This window comes from Enhydra lutris, unplaced genomic scaffold (assembly GCF_002288905.1).
Source record: "Enhydra lutris kenyoni isolate GAN:26980312 unplaced genomic scaffold, ASM228890v2 scaffoldscaffold14, whole genome shotgun sequence".
Lineage (NCBI taxonomy): Eukaryota > Metazoa > Chordata > Mammalia > Carnivora > Mustelidae > Enhydra > Enhydra lutris.
In genome coordinates, this window is record NW_019154098.1 from 44,707,101 (window position 1) to 44,726,596 (window position 19,496).

The 19,496-nt window shown below is 38.5% G+C and overlaps 1 protein-coding gene across 2 annotated transcripts in view; it reads left to right on the forward strand.

Moving 5' to 3' along the window:
* Nucleotides 1-19,496, forward strand: part of LOC111146561 (RUNX1 translocation partner 1) — a 109,631-nt gene that overhangs the window by 77,809 nt on the left and 12,326 nt on the right. For both annotated transcript variants that reach the window (XM_022502151.1, XM_022502152.1), the window contains exons 7-10: nucleotides 3,139-3,224; nucleotides 3,786-3,993; nucleotides 13,596-13,664; nucleotides 18,688-18,878. In XM_022502151.1, the coding sequence (XP_022357859.1) occupies nucleotides 3,139-3,224; nucleotides 3,786-3,993; nucleotides 13,596-13,664; nucleotides 18,688-18,878 (554 nt within the window). The remainder of the gene's footprint in view (nucleotides 1-3,138; nucleotides 3,225-3,785; nucleotides 3,994-13,595; nucleotides 13,665-18,687; nucleotides 18,879-19,496) is intronic.

Below are 19,496 nucleotides of genomic sequence, written 5' to 3' on the forward strand. Positions count from 1 at the left end.
TAAGACGAATTCAAGATATCCTGCTCTTGTAGGTGCAGGGAAGTGGCCTCTTTGTTAGGTAGCAAATGCTATTTTATAAAATATTAGTTCCAGTGCACTATAAAGTAATCAGCAAAGAAGTAATTAGGCTTATGTGCAATGATTATGTTTTCATCTGGTAATGTAAAATATCCCTTTATGAATTATATCTGTACCCACTGGTTTTATATGATTTTTCTTCAGACCACGTTCCTTACCTTTTAATTAAATTAGCTTATAAAACTAATAGTGCTAATCTCTATAAATATGTGCAACTACTTAACCATCCCTAAAGTCTGGCACAGTTTAGTGTGTGTTAGTGTAAAATAAAATCTTGATGTTTGAGTAACAAATGGTGGTGTTACATTAGGCTGCCATTTTGAGAATATAAAAATTGTCATAAATGTACACTTACTCTAGTATGACTTATAAATGCCTATTATGTAGAGACATACACTCACTAGAGTCTTTTAATAAAATATCTTTACAAACAACATGAGTTTATAAGTAAACTTCAGAGTTTTAGTCTAGTTAGCTAAAATCTTCTAAACTATAAGAACCAGTTAGGATTCAACATTATTGTCAAATTGCCCACAAATGGAAATGTGCTCTTTAATGATTATGAGTTATTTTCCCCTAGTATATCCCTTTGGTATTATGAATATAAATGAAAATTGTGTGGTGATGAATATTTAAGTATCTGAAATAGAAATTAATAAATGTAAGATTTTGAGTTGATTTAGTTTTTCCTTTTTAGAGATTTGATTTTTTCTAACAGATGACCTTCAGAGTTCAGAAGCAGCAAATTATATATTTTCTTACGAAGTACTTGGGCTCAAACATGTTTCTAATGTACTTTTTTTTTTTTTTTTAAAACGAGATGAAGCTTAGCAGTATTCCACAAATGTTGGAATCTCATTATCCACAGGCATCCTATGGCTCATTAATATTCCTCCTGGCGTTAGAGCTTATATCATTGTCGACTTAGATCTGCTGAATTTTTGAAACTTTTTTTTTTAATATTTATTTAGAGAAAGCACGCGAGTGGGGGTTGGGAGCAGACGGAGAGATACAATCCCAAATAAACTCCGCATTGAGCATGAAGCCTGATGCAGGGCTCAATCACATGACCCTTAGATCATGACCTGAACTGAAATCGAGAGTCAGATGCTCAACTGACTTAGCCACCCACGCGCTCCTGAAACTTTCGAGACCTCTAGAGTTCTTGGTCCTCAAAACCAAATAGTAAGATGCCTCCATTGTGAAAGTCAGTGCCATATTTATATCTTCATCACTCTCTGGTTGTTTTCTGTGATGACTCATTTCAGTGGTAGTGTTTTTATTTCCTAAAACATAAGCAACAAATAAGTCAACAAAAATTACATATTTGCAAACATTTCAACTTGAAATAGTCACAACAGACAGAGTAATAACTAAATATCCCCCCCCCCGCCGATGTCTTTTCTGTTATGCAAATTAACACATATTTGCAGTTTTACTTTTTTACCAATAGGTGGCATTGACCATTTTAACTTTAAAAATGTATCTCTGAACATGTTCTAATTAGACAAGAATGATGTGAAGTGATTTATATTTAGCTTTTTATTTAATCTGAGAAAGCACTGTGTGTGTGTGTGCCTCCATCGGCTATAAATTAAATTGCATTTCATGGTTGGTTAAAAAGAGTCATGTGACTTATCTTTATTTCTCTATATCAGGCAAAAGAGGGACTTCTAACCACTCTGATTCCACAGAAAGTGAAATTCAGTATCTCAGAAGTCTCATTGTCCTCTAACTCCCACACGATGCCCTCTTGAGAAGGAGCCTACCTAGGTGCCTAGAAGCCCAAACCATGCCAGACTTAATTTGCTATAGAGTAATGGTTAGTAACCCCTAACTGAAAAGGGGTTTTAATCATTTAAAGTGGAAAATATTGCCATAGTTCAATGCCTTTCTTTTGTAGTGGAAACTAAGAATTTGTAAGAGGAGCAACACATTTCTGGGTGTCTCTGCTCATAGCCTCCCACCCTGTCCTCTCAGGGAGACACGTTTGTTTTCTATCTTGATGAGCATCCTACCTCACTGCCCACGTCCATTGCTGTTGTTGCTTGGTTGGTAAGCACTTCCACATTACCTTTTTGTGTTGTAACTTAATTGTGATGCTGAAGAGCATTAATACTTAACTCTATAGATTACAAATTGGGGTTTTTGGTTTCTTGGCTTGGATTTAAGATCTCTGTCCAAAGCTAAGCACAGGGATGGCTCAGACAGTTAAGCAGCCAATTCTTGATTTCGGCTTAGGTCATGATTTCATGGTTGTGAGATCCAGCCCCGAGGTCAGGTTCTGTGCTCAGCAGGGAGTCTGCTTGGTGTTCTCTCCCTCCCTCTCCCTTTGCCCCTCCCCTATTTGCACACATGTGATCTCTCCCTCTCTCTCGAAATAAATGAAATCTAAAAAAAAAAAGATTTTTGTCCAAAATTACATCTGGTATGTTGCATTTTCTCCTAAGTGATGTCCAATTTATTTCTTTTTAAAAAATTTTTTTAGTAAATCAAATGAGTATACATTGCTTTCATATTTTGCAAGCCCTCTCTTCATGGCCTAGTTTCATCATGGAGGTATACACAGTAGAGTTGTGTTCATTTGCCTGTGCTGAAATGTGGAAAAATTTTACCATGGTCATTTTAGAAAAGCATATACCTATCATGTAAAGTGAATTATGCTGTCTTTCTTTTTAATGCTAGAAAGCTGCACTTTGAAACCACTTAATGTCTCTTTGTGGTTTCTCATATTTATTAAGAGTTAGTATATATTTATATTTTCAATTTGGGAACATGATATGGATAACTGACTCAGTGCTTGGTGTCACTTTACTCCCTGTTTTTCCTACATAAAGGGTTCCGACCATATGACCTGCAACATTCTTCCTAGTTTTAACATTTTATCATTCTTTGAAGAGCCCATTAGGTAATTGGGAATGTGAGTATGACTTACATCTCCATTAAAAAATCAAATACATTTTCACATCATTTAGTTTAGTCTTTGCTAAGTGCCTGTGCACGTATGGATTATGTCTTGAACACTGTAGGGTGATTCAGCCTTCTTCTCTACATTCGTAGGGTTGCATGGCACACGTCAAGAAGAAATGATTGATCACAGACTAACAGACAGAGAATGGGCAGAGGAATGGAAACATCTTGACCATGTAAGATATCGGTAATCATTTAGGTTAAAATATGTTTCAGAAACAACTGGAGTGGGCTTCTATGATAGAAGAGAAATGGGTGGGGATGCTTTGAGGGTATTAGGTTTTGTGCTATCCTTGAAAGTAATGAGTGGGAATATTTGCAATAAATGTAGGATTTGATTTTACATTAATATCAAAGGCATTGACGTAAGAGAAGTGTGAGGTCGTGGAAAGGAGTCCTCCAAGCCAGATCCGTGGGCTCCTGTTTTATTGCAAACGGGTCATTTGGTTTATACAATAATGGGATTAGTATTGGGAACTTGGCTGTGTGCCTTCAGCCGAAATCTCTGTCATGAGTCATGTTCACGCCTCCCACGTTTTACTCTCATTCCCACTGAGTTTACTCCTCAGTCGGGCCTCAATGTCAGGTCTGACCTTTGAAAACACTTAGATGGAAGGAAGCCTTGGGGACGGCCATTGAATCCCTCCTGGTCCTGCAGTGGTCTGTCTTGCTGCCCGCCCGAGCCATTCGGTGGTGGTGACAGCTGTGTTCTTCCCCCGCGCCCGCCCCTTCCACAGCTGTTGAACTGCATCATGGACATGGTGGAGAAGACACGGCGGTCCCTCACCGTGCTGCGGCGGTGTCAGGAGGCCGACCGCGAGGAGCTGAATTACTGGATCCGGCGCTACAGCGACGCTGAGGACTTGAAGAAAGGCGGCGGCGGCGGCGGCGGCGGCGGCCACTCGCGGCAGCAGAGCCCCGTCAACCCGGACCCGGTGGCGCTAGGTACTTTTCCTTTGGGTGGCCTCGCTGGACGGAGAGTGCTCACGCTCTTTGTGCCCATTTCACGTTCGGGGGGTCTTGGCAAAAATAAAGGGTGTGCAGGGCTTTCTAGAGCCATAAACACTGGACATCCCCGGTAGTCCTTGTGTCTCCGTGCGGAAGCCCGCGGAATGGCCGATGCAGAGGCGGTCGCCACACGTCGGCTCCTCTTTGCAGGTAATGCTGGGCTCGGGGCAGAGCTTCGAGGCCCGGCCAGGGTTTCACCTGCGTCGCGGAGACCTGTGCCCCTGCACAGCACGCCTCGCTGCAGCCTGCCCCCAGCGTGCCAGACCAGAATCTCGGGGCGCCGCGAGCTTCTGTGGCGGCAGCAACTCTCCAGGGAGTTCTGCTGCCAAATGGTGTTGGATGCGTTGTCTGATTCTTAACTGAGGACACAGACTCTAAGACGGCCTTGTTTTCCAGCTCTATCTTTTATTTCATAAAATACTTACCGGGGTGCCTGGGTGGCTCAGTGGGTTAAAGCCTCTGCCTTCGGCTCAGGTCGTGATCCCAGGGTCCTGGGATCGAGTCCTGCATCGGGCTCTCTGCTCAGCAGGGAGCCTGCTTCTCCTCTCTCTCTCTCTCTGCCTGCCTCTCTGCCTACTTGTGATCTCTGTCTGTCAAAGAAATAAATAAAATCTTTAAAAAAAAATAATACTTACCCAGGAAGAGAGACCTAATGGTTATATAGTCTGCCAGCTGGCACTTGCAAATTAGCAGTGAAGGGAGCACTGTCTTCTGGTGACCTGACCTTAACCTAGGTTGCGTAAGGCCTTCATTTTTTAATTTCTTTTTCCAAATTTTTATTTAAATTCTACTTAGTTAACATATAATGTAATATTGGCTTTAGGACCATGTAAAGCTTTTATTAGTTCTAATGCGACTGCTAATATAGTCGAGCTTTAGAAATTGAATGCTTAATATGTAACCAGAGCTAATATTGATATATGGAGAATGTTGAGCTTATAAATAGAATATCGTCACAGATACATGGAAAGAGATCCTGAACCTGGGAGAATTTTTGAGTAGCCTGTGATCTTTCGCCTCAATTAATCACAAGGTGTCACCATTTACACTGCTGGCTACTACACGTGGGTGCCATCTGAGTAAACTTAGTGGAGATGGATTTGTGTCTGTCTGTGTTCTCTCATCTCGTTTTCTTATTTGTTTAGCCACACACCTGTCAACTCACTCAGGGCGCAGTCTGCACTGCAAACAAAACTAATTACACGTGTGCAGATTAAGCTCATGACTTTGGCCTCATTATCAACCCTGGTTGATTATCAAAAATTAAAAACTTGTCTATTACTTGGCTATTGATCATATTTTATTTTTTATTAAAATTATTCCTAAGCAATAAAGTTCCCTTTGTGCTTTAGGTTTGTGGATTCCTGCTCATCCCTGAATGCTGAATGCTTATTACCATAATAAGTGTTATACAAAGATTCCAAGTCACTTACTTCACCCACTAGGTATTATTCTAAAGCTTGTTTTAAAGATGAATGTGCATTTGTTAGGATACATTAAGGCAAGCAATGAAAATAGGTTTAATTTGAATCAACACCAGCCCATGTAAAACTGTTTAGAGCAGAGTTGAGTAAGTATCCTGTTTTTTATTTCCTTATTGTGAACAAAAATTGGTTAATCATGATAGATCTGTTCAGGACAAATGAAGCTGGTATCTGTAATCACCCAGTGTCAGCAAAAATTGAAAGCCTTAAACTAAATAAAATTTTAGGAGTCCAAGAGTTTGGTTTAACCTGCTTTATTGAACTGATTGGTTGAGTCAGTACTTATTTATTTAACATTTACTATGTGCCAGGCATTGTGTTAGGCAACATAATAAAGGAATGAAATCCTTCCTCCCTTCCCTCGAGGAGCTTCTGGTCTATTGGAGAAGAGAGGCAGGGGCCCCAGCTAGTGCCCTGGCACCAGACGGCCCCTTAACTGACAGGATTAGGATTATCTGCTGTCTACTGTCAAAGAAAAAATTCAGCCACTAAAGGGACTTCATGCCTAAGTGAGTTATTTGCAGCACCCAGAATATAGGACATGTCATATCATCACCACTGTTGCATATACATTCTGGTGATGCGAATGTATATTGTTCTCGAGGACAATGGGTTTAGTTTCCCTGTTAACTAGAAGAATAAAGTTGGTTTTAAAAAACTTCTTAGGAGTACCCAAATTACATTATTTCTAATGATGCTTTATGAATTCCTAGTTTTGGTCACATGAGGTTGCTTTGGCTTTAAGTTTTTGGAGATTGTAATATTCAAAGACTACAAGCATTTCCTTTCTCTGTTTGGATTCTGACTTTTTTCTTTTAATAAACAGTCCTGTTCATTGTGGCCACAGAACCGTAGGCTACCTTTTAAGAAACCATCCCAACTTGAGAGGTAGCTTGTCAAGAATCACACAGTGCGCAAGTTTAAGCACCCGGCATGGCTTTTCATTGTGTGCCCCTCCTAGCCTTGAAGCCTGTGAGTTTTGTTTTTGTGGGGGCTGTGCTGTGACTCTGAGACAGCTGGTGATTTATAATCATGGACCACACTGATTTCACATGAAGTGTTTTCGAAGGTTCTCTCCTAGGTTTTGGAGTTGAATACGTTGATGTGTAAAGAAAAGACCAGAGATTACTGGCTGATGAGTCTCATTTCTGCCTCCGGAGAGTGTGTCATCGAGTATGTCGAGTGTGTGTATGTGTGTGTATAGATAAGAACTAGGGCTATGTCTGTATCTTTATGTACACATAGACCTCTGTATCCTGCAGTTACATTACCCATGTTTCTTTTAGCTCAATTCTCTTAATTCCCTGCAGCTGCTACAGAGGTCAAATGAGACCTGCAGAACTTCAGAATAATATTATAGGAGATATCTTTAGTTCAAAATATTTCCTTGGTTACCTCCCTAGCTTGGAAACAGTGGCAGTGTTTAGTCACACACAAATACACACACACACACACACACACACACACACACACACACACACACACTGAGAATTTTTTTTTTTTCTCTGAGAATTTTTAAATTGCATTTGGGGACTGGACAGAGGAGAACATAACCTCCATGACCACTCTGTTGTACTTGTTAAACTTACTCCCCTTCTCACTTTTGAAATCTATCCATAGTGTTAAATCAGTGTGAGGGATTAGTAAGAGAACATGACTAATCTATTACTAATTGAATTTTGGAGAGTTTTCCCTAGATATTAAATGAAGGCTATTTTGAACAGCCTCTTGAGCAGTTTTTAAAATTGAGTACACACTAAGCCCATAATGTTGTTTCGGCTCAAAAACAGGTTGGTATCGTGAAGGACTCTTCAAAATATTAGATTTTTCCCTTGAGCTCATAGATTTTTATTTTTATTGTTATTACTCACTTTCCAGGAAAAAGTCCAGATATTTAAGTACTAAAGTTAGAAAGCTAATTTTTAAAACAATTGCCTCTACTTTCGAAGTATGACTTGTTCTTTGTACATTTGAGTTTTGTTACATTGTGAATTTCACCCAAGAGAGGCTAATGCCATCAGAATTGATACATAGTGTCACTGAAGTAGAATTGCTTTTGTACTTATAGATGGGGAGCTGCTGGTTAGCACTTCATGGGCCTGAGCGTTGGTCTGGGTCTCTGTGCTGCTGCTTTTCTTCTCCTTTGTCTCCATTCCCCTTTTCTCTCAGTATGCTGTTCATATCACTCTCTTGGCTCCTGACATTTTATTTCCTTTAGATTACTTTCTTTTTACTGGCTGTGTACTATTCTAGAATCTTCCTATAGTTTATCTTGTATTTGTGTGCTTTCCTTCTATATTTCTCAAGAAATTCTTTATACTGTTAGAGTTAAAAGAAGTATCTAGTGATGGACTAATGTCAGAGACTGGGCATAACTCTTTGAAATAGGAATGCACCCCTCCCCCCTTTTTTTGAATGTTTGGATATTGTGATGAGAATGTATGAAATTTTGAAAATACCTTCATGTATGTTTTTGGTAAGAGTTTCAGAAAGAGGCTTTTTGTTTGTTTTAAATGGAATGAGAAGTCGAGTTGGCCATTCATAAAAGAGCTCAGGACTTCTGAGTTTGGCAAATTAATACCACCCCTGCTTCAAGTAGATTGGTGGGGAAATTGGTATTTTAGAATTCCACTGGCCTACAAGCTTTATGATTGTCATATAATTGAATTATAGAATTTCTCATTACTGTCTAAAACCTGAGGAAATCCAGCATGAAGGTTAAAAGCACAGATTGTCTGGGTTTGAACCCCTCGTTTCTCTTCTCCCCAGTTTTGTCACCATTGGCAAGTAATTCTCTGTGCCTCCGTTTCCTCATCTATAAAATGGGAATGGTGATAATACATACTTTATAGATGTTTCTGTGTTAAATGAGTTAATTCGTATAAATCTTATGGGACAGTGCCTGACCCATAGTAGATGTGATAAAAGTACTAGCTGTTATTATTACTTCTAATACATAATCTGAAAAAGAACTTAAAAGGACAGGGGTATATGAAGCTGACTTGCTTCGCATCCAAGATTATAAAATTAGAGTAAATTCTTAAGTACTTTTATCATTCTGAAAATTCTTCAAAACAGTTATTTTTTTTAAAGATTTTTTTTGTTTTATTTATTTGACAGAGAGAGAGATACCACAAGTAAGCGGAGAGGCAGACAGAGAGAGAGAGGAGGAAGCAGGCTCTCCACTGAGCAGAGAGCCCGATGCGGGGCTCGATCCCAGGACCCCGGGATCATGACCTGAGCCGAAGGCAGAGGCTTTAACCCACTGAGCCACCCAGGCGCCCCCAAAACAGTAATTTTTAGGTGGCTACTTTAACAGGCAGAAAAACTAGGAAAGGGGAATTCTGTCTTAAATACAGTAAATTTGTTGTACCTTTGGGACCCTACTTCATAATACAAGGCTATGGAAAAATGGTTTGCTCCCAGCCAAAGAAATATATCCATACTATCAGATTATAAAAGCCACAAACACGTTATTCAGAGTATATCTGCATGTAAAAGTTTAGAGTTTTATATACTTGTATCGATTCCTTTAAATCACATCATGAAATTCATTTCAAGATCATTCAGCTGAGTTCCTAAGTGCCCACCGTATTTAAGTATACTGGGTTTAAAAAGAAGGGAGTAATAGTTAAATATACCCATCTTTTAAAAACAAGAAGAGCTGATTGCCTCCTAGAGCACTAGGTACTTTTATTGTTAAAAAATCCTACAGCAGTTCTGGCTTCTAGGTTTGGTTTGGGCCTCTGAAACAAAATATTGAAGCTTCTGAATTCATTATCCTTAAAAATCATAACTAACATTTATAAAGATGAACCCACTTAACCTGTCCTTTGTTTTGGTGGTTTTGTGATAGATAGTATCATGATCTCAGCTTCATTCTGCCCACTACAGGACAAAGGCCATACGTAGGTGCTGTCAAGCTTTCAGCCTTGCTGTTCTGGGTCAGATGAGGTCCCATTGGTTCTCCACAGGCTATCAGCTCATCCCATCATATATACTGATGGTGGCCCTTGCTGTTTCTAGTGGCCAATGGTCTCCATTCTGTCGTAAGTGTAGTGTTATCTTCCATCTCCTACATCATAGATTGCTTTTTCTGTTCTTCTCCATTTCTTAGAACTACTCCTACACTTTGACGCAGTCCCTCTCTTCATAGATGTGTTCTCTTCTGGAGGGTCCTCCTCTTCTCTTCTCGCCCCCAAACAATTTGTGTCCCAAAGAAAGCCAGAACTCAATTTAGGACTTTTGTATAATTTTGTAGTCTTTCAGTAGTTACGTATGTATATGTTTCACATTTTAAACCATCTCCTATAGGCTCTTTGGTCTTTGTTTCTGTGACTGCATTTTAATACAGCTATCCATTTTATAGCAACTGATGTTTTATAGGTGGTCGAGATTTAATGGTGAATAAAAAATTGCTTCTTTAAAATCTGGGCCTTACAAACATAAGGTGTTTTACATAGGTTTGTCTAGAGCAGTCAATATTCTTCTTTTAAAATTTTTTTTAGAAGAGTTTAGGGGTGCCTGGGTGGCTCAGTGGGTTAAAGCCTCTGCTTTCGGCTCAGGTCATGATCCCAAGGTCCTGGGATCAAGCCCCACATCAGGCTCTCTGCTCAGCAGGGAGCCTGCTTCTCTCCCCCCACCCCACCCCCGCCTGCCTCTCTGCCTACTTGTGATCTCTGTCAAATAAATAAATAAACTCTTTTTTTTAAGTTTATTATATTAAGTTTATTTTATATTAATTTTATTTATATTAAGTTTATTTTAGTTTATTATATTAAGTTTATTATTTAAGTTTATTATTATATTATTTAAAGAGTTTATTTATTTATTTATTTATTTATTTTTTAAAAAAAGAGTTTATTTATTTATTTGACACACAGAGAGAGAGGGAGAGAGAGAGATTACAAGTAGGCAGAGAGGCAGGCAGAGAGAGGGAGAAGCAGTCTCCCTGATGTGCAGAAAGCCCGATGTGGGCCTCCCTGGGTCCCAGGACCCTGAGATCATGACCTGAGCTGAAAGCAGAGGCTTAACCCACTGAGCCACCCAGGTGCCCTAGAGCAGTCAATATTCTGAATTAAGGAGGTCCCAAGAGGGAAGTTGTCTCTTGTAGTATAGAGCAACTTAAGGATTTTTTTGTTTTTGTTTTTTAAACTCAGCATTACCTATAAAGACATTGTTATTGCTACTACTTCAACAGAAGAGAAGATAGCATATTTATTAGGCATTTGGTTTCTGTAGCGATTTTATTCATCAGTGTATTAAAAGTAGATGCTGAGGAGTACATCTGATTTCTCCATTCTTATACATTTACATATTTATGTGAATCTGTTTATTTTATAAAAATTTTTTGCCTTTGGATTCCTCTCTTATTTCAAAAAGAAATTCTTTCAGAAAGTAGCTGGGATTAAGAAAAGTTTTACTTGATTATTGGCTTTGGTGTTTCTCTTGGTTTCAAGGTTAGATGCAGTTTGAGTCTACATGTCACTGAGAATTTTAGGGATATATAGCCAACTCGAAATATTGCGTAACTGTCCAGTGTGGTATATGGACCCTCACAATCTTTACTGTACAATTCCTGGGAAGGTGGGTGCCTGATTAAGGCTTAAACATCATGTTTGATTAATTTTGGAGACTATAAACATTTATGAGTTTTAAATAAAATTTATACAAGTAACATGTAAGAAATTTGAGGACTTCCCAATAAGGACTAAGACAGAATTACTAACTATGGAAATAACTTCTATTCCCAAGTGACATATACTCAGGGAATAAAAAATTACTGTTGAATATTGCTTAATCCAAATCTCTTGAGAGTTTTTTTTTGTTTTTCTTTTTTCTTTTCGTTTCTTTTTAAGTTTTATGCTATGTGAATTTAAATGCTAGGAGAAGAAACTTTAAGGTGCTTTTCCACCTTAATTATTGATGAGGAAATAAGTATCCATTCTTACTGGACAGCCTACTAAGTCATAATGGTGTTAACAGTAATGAGGGTAATAGCATCTAATGTCTAATGAGAGTTTGGGGTGTGCCATTCTGAGCATGTAATAGGAAGTACCTCTTTCAGTCTCCACAGCAGTGCACTCAAATGTTGTACCCTTGTCCCACTTTACAGATGTGGTGACTGAGACATGGAAAAACTAACCTGAGCAATGTGACCTGACTAGTAGGTGGCAAAGCTAAGATTCAACTTCACTGGGCTGAATGAAGTCTCTTCTGCCTAAGCTCTCTGGGGCGGTTAGGCAATTAATTTCTTTCATGCTTGGCCTTTGGATAACTTAACATTACCTTTCCCATTGCCTGTAATAATGATTGGCCATTATAAATAATTTTTACTAAACTGTTGATCTTTTCTTAATCCAATAAATGGAAAAAACTTTTTTTTCTTATGCTACTTTGGAGAAGACATGATTTTTCTTTATATATCAATTCTCATACTTTAAGCCAAAATCTGTTCTTAAAAAACTGTCTTTAAAAGCTGCCATAGGTTTCTCTCTGTTTCGTTGTGTCTTATGGAATGTGAACTTGATTATACTTTCTTTATTTCTTCTGGAAATAGTGGTGTGGAAGGTAATCCTGATGAATCTAATTAGCCATATCACATTTTCTTGAAGTTGTGTGTGCTCCAAACAGTCTTATCTAGCTGTTTTATGAATGAAAATTACTTAAATAAAAATATTTTGGTTTTCATCACTTTCCTTATCGAATTCAATGTGAGCATGAGAATAGCCTGAGAATGGATATTTCAAGTGCATCTGATTATCACGTAATCATGAAATTATAAAGTTTTAAGAATTTGTATATTTGGAATAATTACAGATTTTAAAAAACATTGCAAAGATAATACAGAGTTTCCAGATGCCCTTCATTAAGCTATAATAAGCTTTTGCGAATTCAGAATAGTTGGGGAAATCTTCAGCTTTAGCCACTGGTAATCAATGTACCCTACAAGGAATCAAAACATTCAAACCTATTTAAGGCATTCAAATGTAAAATGATGTCTACTTAGCTAAGTTGAGTGTGCTTTTCTCTGTTTTCCATATTCTGTATTCTGGTACTTGACATTTCTTAAAATGTTGGGAAAATTTTAATTACTTGAAATTTATCAGAGGTTGAATGATTGTTGTCTTTATAAAAATTAAATTTTTTTTTTCTTGCCCCCAAACCTCTAAGTATATTGGCTCTCATTGAAAATTCAATATGGAAGATGGATAGTACATATTTTAACTATGGAAGACATTTTCAGTTTTTATTTTCTATGATACCTAGAAAAATGTAAAAGGTATCCTATCATTTACACAGTCACGTTATTTTGGATGTTAGCATTCCTACATCAGCTTATTCTGATCTGTTTTCTCAAACTTTTAAAATTTGACAAGAATAAGCCCAGCGTTTCATTTAAAGTGAAACGTCATTTTGTTTTAGAAAGCATGTACTAATCCTGTTTTGTTAACTGAATATCTCTGAATCCATTCAATTGAGTCTGTCTTCCTTCCACCCATGTCAAATCCATATGATCCAATTTGTGTAAAAATGTTTAGTGCTCGGCGGGATTTTTAAGAGGTCATTTTGAGAACTGGTTGGCTGTAGAGTAAGGCTCACTATTTCTTGAAAGGTGCTGGAATCAGAGCTATGTGAAAATTATATTAGCCTAAGATTTGATTTTTTAACTACCAATCTGACTCTTGAAAAGAAAACTACCAAATATAATTCATTTTCCCTAACAAAATAAAGCATGTCTATAGAAATTCCCAGAGTGAGAGGGTTCTGGGACCAGTGCTCCCAGACATCATATTGTATGATGTAATCATTGAAGTTGTTTAATTTTGAGCATACAAGGCATTTAGACAAATGACCTTCTGTTTTCCTTGAGCTCTGATGACTGGCCTTGCTATTTGTGTTTATTTTCTAGAAGTGAAATGCTCAGCCTTTCAAAATTATGTTTTTGTAGAGCAGCCAAGAGAACGGGCATTGCTTGCTTCTATTCTGTGTAGTGACATAACGTGCTTATGGTGCTTTCTTCCTCTCCCCTCCCGCTTTGCATCCTTTTCCTAGATGCGCATCGGGAATTCCTTCACAGGCCTGCTTCTGGATACGTGCCAGAGGAGATCTGGAAGAAAGCTGGTAAGAACTGTTGAAAAACACGAGTCTAGTGTTCTGGCAGCTGTGCACAGTTGTTCATGCAGTGACGTGAGGAGCAACAAGGAGGGCCTTTCCTGCGAACAACAACAAAAACAAAACAGCCCCCCACCACAAACCAAAAATTTTAAATCCTAATTAATATTCTTTCACCAGGCCTGATTAAAACATGGAATAGTTTTCGCTTTAGGAGCATCTGCTAGTGCCACGTAATTGACCGTCTGGCAACGTTTCTGTTTTAAACCCTGGTTTTTCAGGTGCTGTCATGGTTTTGGGATGAAAGCTGGCATAAGAGGTCTCAGCTTGCATGCAGTTTACTCTTAATGAAAAAGCAAATCTGATGTTTTAGAAATTAAATTGCATACGTCAGTCTTTTCTCCTGATTTTTAAAAATGGAGATACAATTGGCACATCTCTGAAATTCTTTTAAAAAAATCCTAACAAAACTAGTTGACTTGTTGAGGAACTAAACTTCCAGATTTTATGACTACAACCAGTATTTAAAATTGATCGTCTGTGCTAATTAATACTCAGTGACCTGAACTAAATTGCTTCCTAAATTAAATGACCCAAGTTATGCTAAACTTCTATTCCTCCCTCCTATGTACAGTGTCAGATTTTCCTTCAGAGATAGTGGTCTCCGTTCTGGGGCTGATTTAAAGTTCCTGGTGACACACTGGCTTCAGAGAGTTCAGATCTGGCAGAATGTTGGGGGAACACCAACTCTTAGAAAAGTTAAGCCAAAACCTTGCAAAAACTGACTCATGAGAGAAAACATACAACCTGTTTCAAGAGTTAAAAGATGATGTGACAGACACATACTGTGGCTTTCAGCTGCTCTAAACTCCAACTATTAAAATAGTTTGGAAAAACTAGAAAATGCTCTTTCTGCAAAGGATTGGATGGCTGTAGGAGACATAGTGAAGGGGAAGTGTCTTTTGAGGTTGTGATTTGACCCAGCCATGTCCATAGTTCTTTGCAACTTGGCTAATGCGCTGATCATTTGGCTCTTATCAAGTGTTTTTACAGATTTTTAAAGAAAAATCTGATTTTGTAAGAGTGACAAGAAGTTTCCAAATCTGATAGTATGCTAGACTTGGTAGCTTCGATTAAGAACCAGAAGGCTCTCTCGAATGTCCAGTATGCCAATCAGATAGCATATTCAGCTTAAATGCTAAGTATGTTGCTCAGCCGCATACTCTTACCAGATTCACAGCCTCACCTCTAAGATTTCTTCCTGGGTCACGGGGTACTCTCCAGCTGTTAAAATGTGCCAGGTGTCACCTATCTGGAAAAATAATTGCTACATCTTCTTTCTGACCACTTTTTCTCCCCATTCTTAAGCTGTCAGTGCAACTTATTCTAGTAAGAGACACAAAGAATGGTCATTTGGGACAGCAGAAGGATGACATTTTCTGTTGCAGGAGAGACTCTTTCTCTGCATCTCCCTTATTTATGTGTATTTAAGTTAAATCCTTGATAGTTCATAAAGAAAAATTGACAGGAAAGCCTTGTGTAATCCAAATTCTTTTGCTGTGCTATTATCTGCTCAAGTCTTTGTTTGACTGCTATTAAGCGAGAGCAGATTTTTCTAAACGTACCACCTTTGTTGGAAAGTCAACTTGAATAGCTCTGCACAAAGGAAGTCCTACCATAAGTGGTAAGCAATTGGAAGCAGATTCAAAACGGCACTGTATATTTGCCACTTAATCAGGTTCTTTAAAAATTTGACATGTTGTAATCTATTGAGTCCACTCTTATTTTTCTTCACTGTTTTATGGGTTTCTGAAACTAATTCTGGGTATACTTGACATCTGAGGGCTACACAAGAAGAGAAAGAACAATCCTTGCTGCTGTTGTGTCCGTGGACTCTCTAAGAAGCGTTTAACCTTAGCAAACAAATGATGCCCAGAACATTTTTTAGATGAGCCTATGTTCTGTCTTAGGGCTTCAGTCTAAAATAGGACTTGGAAGCAGGGTCAATTACATTTGTGTATTTGTGTTATTCTCACAACAGTATCCCTCATCTGCTGTACCAAAACAGTTTTGGGACAGTTTTCTATGGATAGATGCTCATATTGAGGAGTATATTAAGTCCCTTAAGTACAGGTGACAGTTTTATCTGGAAATCTTTAATAACTGCTTTTAATATTTATCTTTATAGGCTTATTAAAAAGCATTTCTAGTGTTGAGAGTCAGGGCATCCAGCATGATGAAAACACCAAGGGCAGAATGTGACATTGGCTTGTTACAATTGGAAAGCTTTTTCCCCCAAGATTCTAAAATCTGCTGTGGGCAAAATTTTTTTTAGAAGAAAACCTATAAAGTGTGTCTTTGCCATCAAAGTATTATACATTACCTTTGTGGCAAAAGATAAGTAAATAAAAGAAAGTTTAAAGCATTTGAAAAATATCAAAGGAGTAGAGCTCTCAAAATTCAATGTAGTATAACCAGTGCATCCTTTTTCATAGGAAATTATTTAAATTGCAAAAAGTATGTCCTGTGCATGAATGTATATCATACAACCTTTAGCACCATTTTATTTTGAAATGATTTCAAACCTGCAGAAAAGTTGCAAAAAATGGTATAAAAAATTGCTGTATTCTTTTTGCCCAGTTTTCCCTATTTTACTGTATTTGCTTTAATATCTTTCTATTCCTCTTTCCTTCCCTCCCTTTCTTTCTCTGTTACACATATTTTCCCCCAGCCATTTGAGAGTAAGGTGCAGATGTAATGCCCTTTTACCCTAAACATTTTAGTGTGTATTTCCTAGGAACAAGGACATTCTCTTGCATAAATAACTATAGTACAGTCACCAAAATCAGGACGTTAATAGTATGTAATTCACAGACCCCATTCAAATTCTGCATGTTACCCCATTAAGAGTATAACAGTGTAATAGTGTAACAATACACATTCTAAAATATTTTGAGTCCTAACCAATGTTGAAGGCCTCATCAGTTTCCCCCTAAAATTAGTATTTTTAAAAGCAACAGCAAAAGTAAAAGAACACACCATAAAGGTACGAAAAGTCTTCATAAAACTGAGGGAAAAAAATCTAACATAAAGATGGTTTTCAAATCACAACCGAGTGTTTTCTTCAGTATATTTCTTTTTCAAACGATCAGTGAATGTTTGCAGTTGGTAATAAATATTCAAGCACCTTGCAAATGTCCTACCAACTCTCTTTGCTGATCTGTATATGCCTGTGGGATTAGAATAGGAATGCATAATTTAAATATAAATTGCCTGATTTGCATACACAATTAGTCAAGCTACAGCTTTGATCGTAAGCAAAAATTATTGTCCTGTATTACCACTTAGATAGAATTTTAATTCACCTTGAATATTCAAACTAAATTAGACCCTGGCTGTCTAGTTAGAAGGGCAGTACTTCCCTGGTGCCCCTGGTTGTTTATGATAGGGTCATAAAGGCATCCTTTCGCCTCCTGGTGAAGACCTATAAGCTCTGTGCGGTGCTGTTTCTATCCAGGTTTTAAATGGCATATCTTAGAGTAACCAACAAAGGCTTAACATATTTTGGTTAATATTTCTGGTCTGGATCTTCCCCTTATAGTTTAGTGTGTAAAACCTAGCAGACAGTCATTACAAAAGAAGTTCAGAAATACTGTGACTGAAGTGACCTGGGCTACAGAAGTCATGCCGGCTAATTACAAGTGGAGAGCTTTCGATGGTCCTCCAGGCCGGGGCTCTAGATGTGTGAAACAAACCACTGACGTTTAAGAAACCTTAGGAGTATTTGCATCTCTTACATTTTTAATCTACAGTAAAACATTTTTTTATTAGGAATCTATGTTTTTAATTAAATAGAACATTTAATTAAGGTGCTTTTTAAGTGGGTGAAACAATTAAGTGCAAACACTTGAATGAAACATGTCATAATTAGTTTTAATAGAGTGTTAATTGGTACTAGGTTTGCCAAGTTAATAATTACTGCTTATTAAATTTTCAATTAATCATTGTCATTTTGCTTTGAATAAAGATGAAAATTAGATAAACTAATTTAGGGGGAGGATATTTTCCCTTGTTAATTAGAACAGTTAATTTTTTTAAATGGAAATTACTTGTTTTAGTTGTCAGTCTCATATTGTACATTAGTCAAATCTTTGCACCCTTTCCACAGCCAAAAATAAAGAGCTGATTTGACACCTTGCAGGTCTGTAGGCAGGCCTGATTGTTTTGGCCCCTGGTATGATTCAATTACATTTGTCTAGTGCAACAGTTGGTTATGCAAAGCTGTGTATATATTTGATGGAGTCGATGGGCAACGCCTTAAAACTGGGAAATGAGAAAATGATTTTTACAGAACCCTATCATCTAGCCTGTTAAGGGCATAAATCCACATGACTTGGGAAATGACTTAGGAAAAAGAAAAGCCAGATCATCTGTTTCATCCTGGATTTTCTTTGCAAGGTCTACATTGACATAATTGCCGTGTGAATTACCTTCACTATACTGCTGTCTGTTTCACTATTGTGCTGTCTTTCACCAGCAAAACAATTGTTAGCACTTAGATGTGTATATGTGTAAAATCCATCCCCTTCCTCTTCTGAAAGCTTTTGAACATGGACTCCCTATGTGCATATTAACCTATAGCCCTGTAGCAAACCGCCTCAACGTGTCTGAATTATTCCAGGCAGGTTTCTGGTAGTGGTATTCGTCCTTTAGCTACTGAAGTCCGGTTTCCTGATCATTTCTGGAGGTACTAGTTTGGTAGAAAAGTTGTAGTGATGCAGTAGTAGTTTTAAAAATATTCCCAGACATGCAAGTTAAAGATAAAAAAAAAAACAAAAAAAACCTCACCCTTTGTTTTCCTAAATGAATTTCAGAAAGCTGCTGGGTTTTTAGGCAGCCAGGAGAACTGCCCAATAATTGCGATGAGAGTCACGCCCCTTCTCTAGAATTGTGTTTAACAGCGGTCAGTGGCCAAGGTCCTGCGCTAACAGGGAAATGTTCTCTTGTCCTGTGCGGCCTTCCTGGCACACAGAGGAGGCGGTCAACGAGGTGAAGCGCCAGGCGATGACCGAGCTGCAGAAGGCGGTGTCGGAGGCCGAGCGGAAAGCCCATGACATGATCACGACCGAGCGCGCCAAGATGGAGCGCACGGTGGCCGAGGCCAAGCGGCAGGCAGCGGAGGACGCGCTGGCCGTCATCAATCAGCAGGAGGATTCGAGCGAGGTGAGGTGCTGGTGGGAGCTTGCATGGCAAGCGGATCGTTTCCATAACGCGAGTTCTCGGTTTGGAGTCCAGGAGGTCCCCAATAAAAGTGGGTATTGGATTGTAGACGAACCCATCTCTGGGGTGGGGGGTGGAAATTAGGATAATTTGGGAGGAGTCCTGGCACTTGTGGAATCCATGAAGAACTTGAGCAGATGTCTTTATTAATGACCCAAAAGGACAACTCTACCAAGAAGAGTTTTTAACGTCTTTGATGGATAACATGAAAGGGAAATGCTCACAACTTCCTCGCACTGTTTAGGGCTCCGGACTCGGCTGTGTGAGCGTGCCTCTGTCAGCGTCTGTGTGTGGTTTTCTTCTAGTAGAAGGGGTTCCATAGGGACACCCTGTGCAGACATGCTCTCCAAAGCCCTACTGTGGGGCTGGCATCGCAGCCACTCCCTTCGCTATGGGGCCTAAATTCCTGTAGGAAAACAGCGTCTGCATCAGTTCAACCTTTCTAAGAGATCCACCGCACAATCTGTTTTTCCATGTTATTTATAATAACCATTATGCTGGTCATTTCATAGATCACATCGCCACTGGAGGTAATATTATTTGGTATTACTTGAGTATATT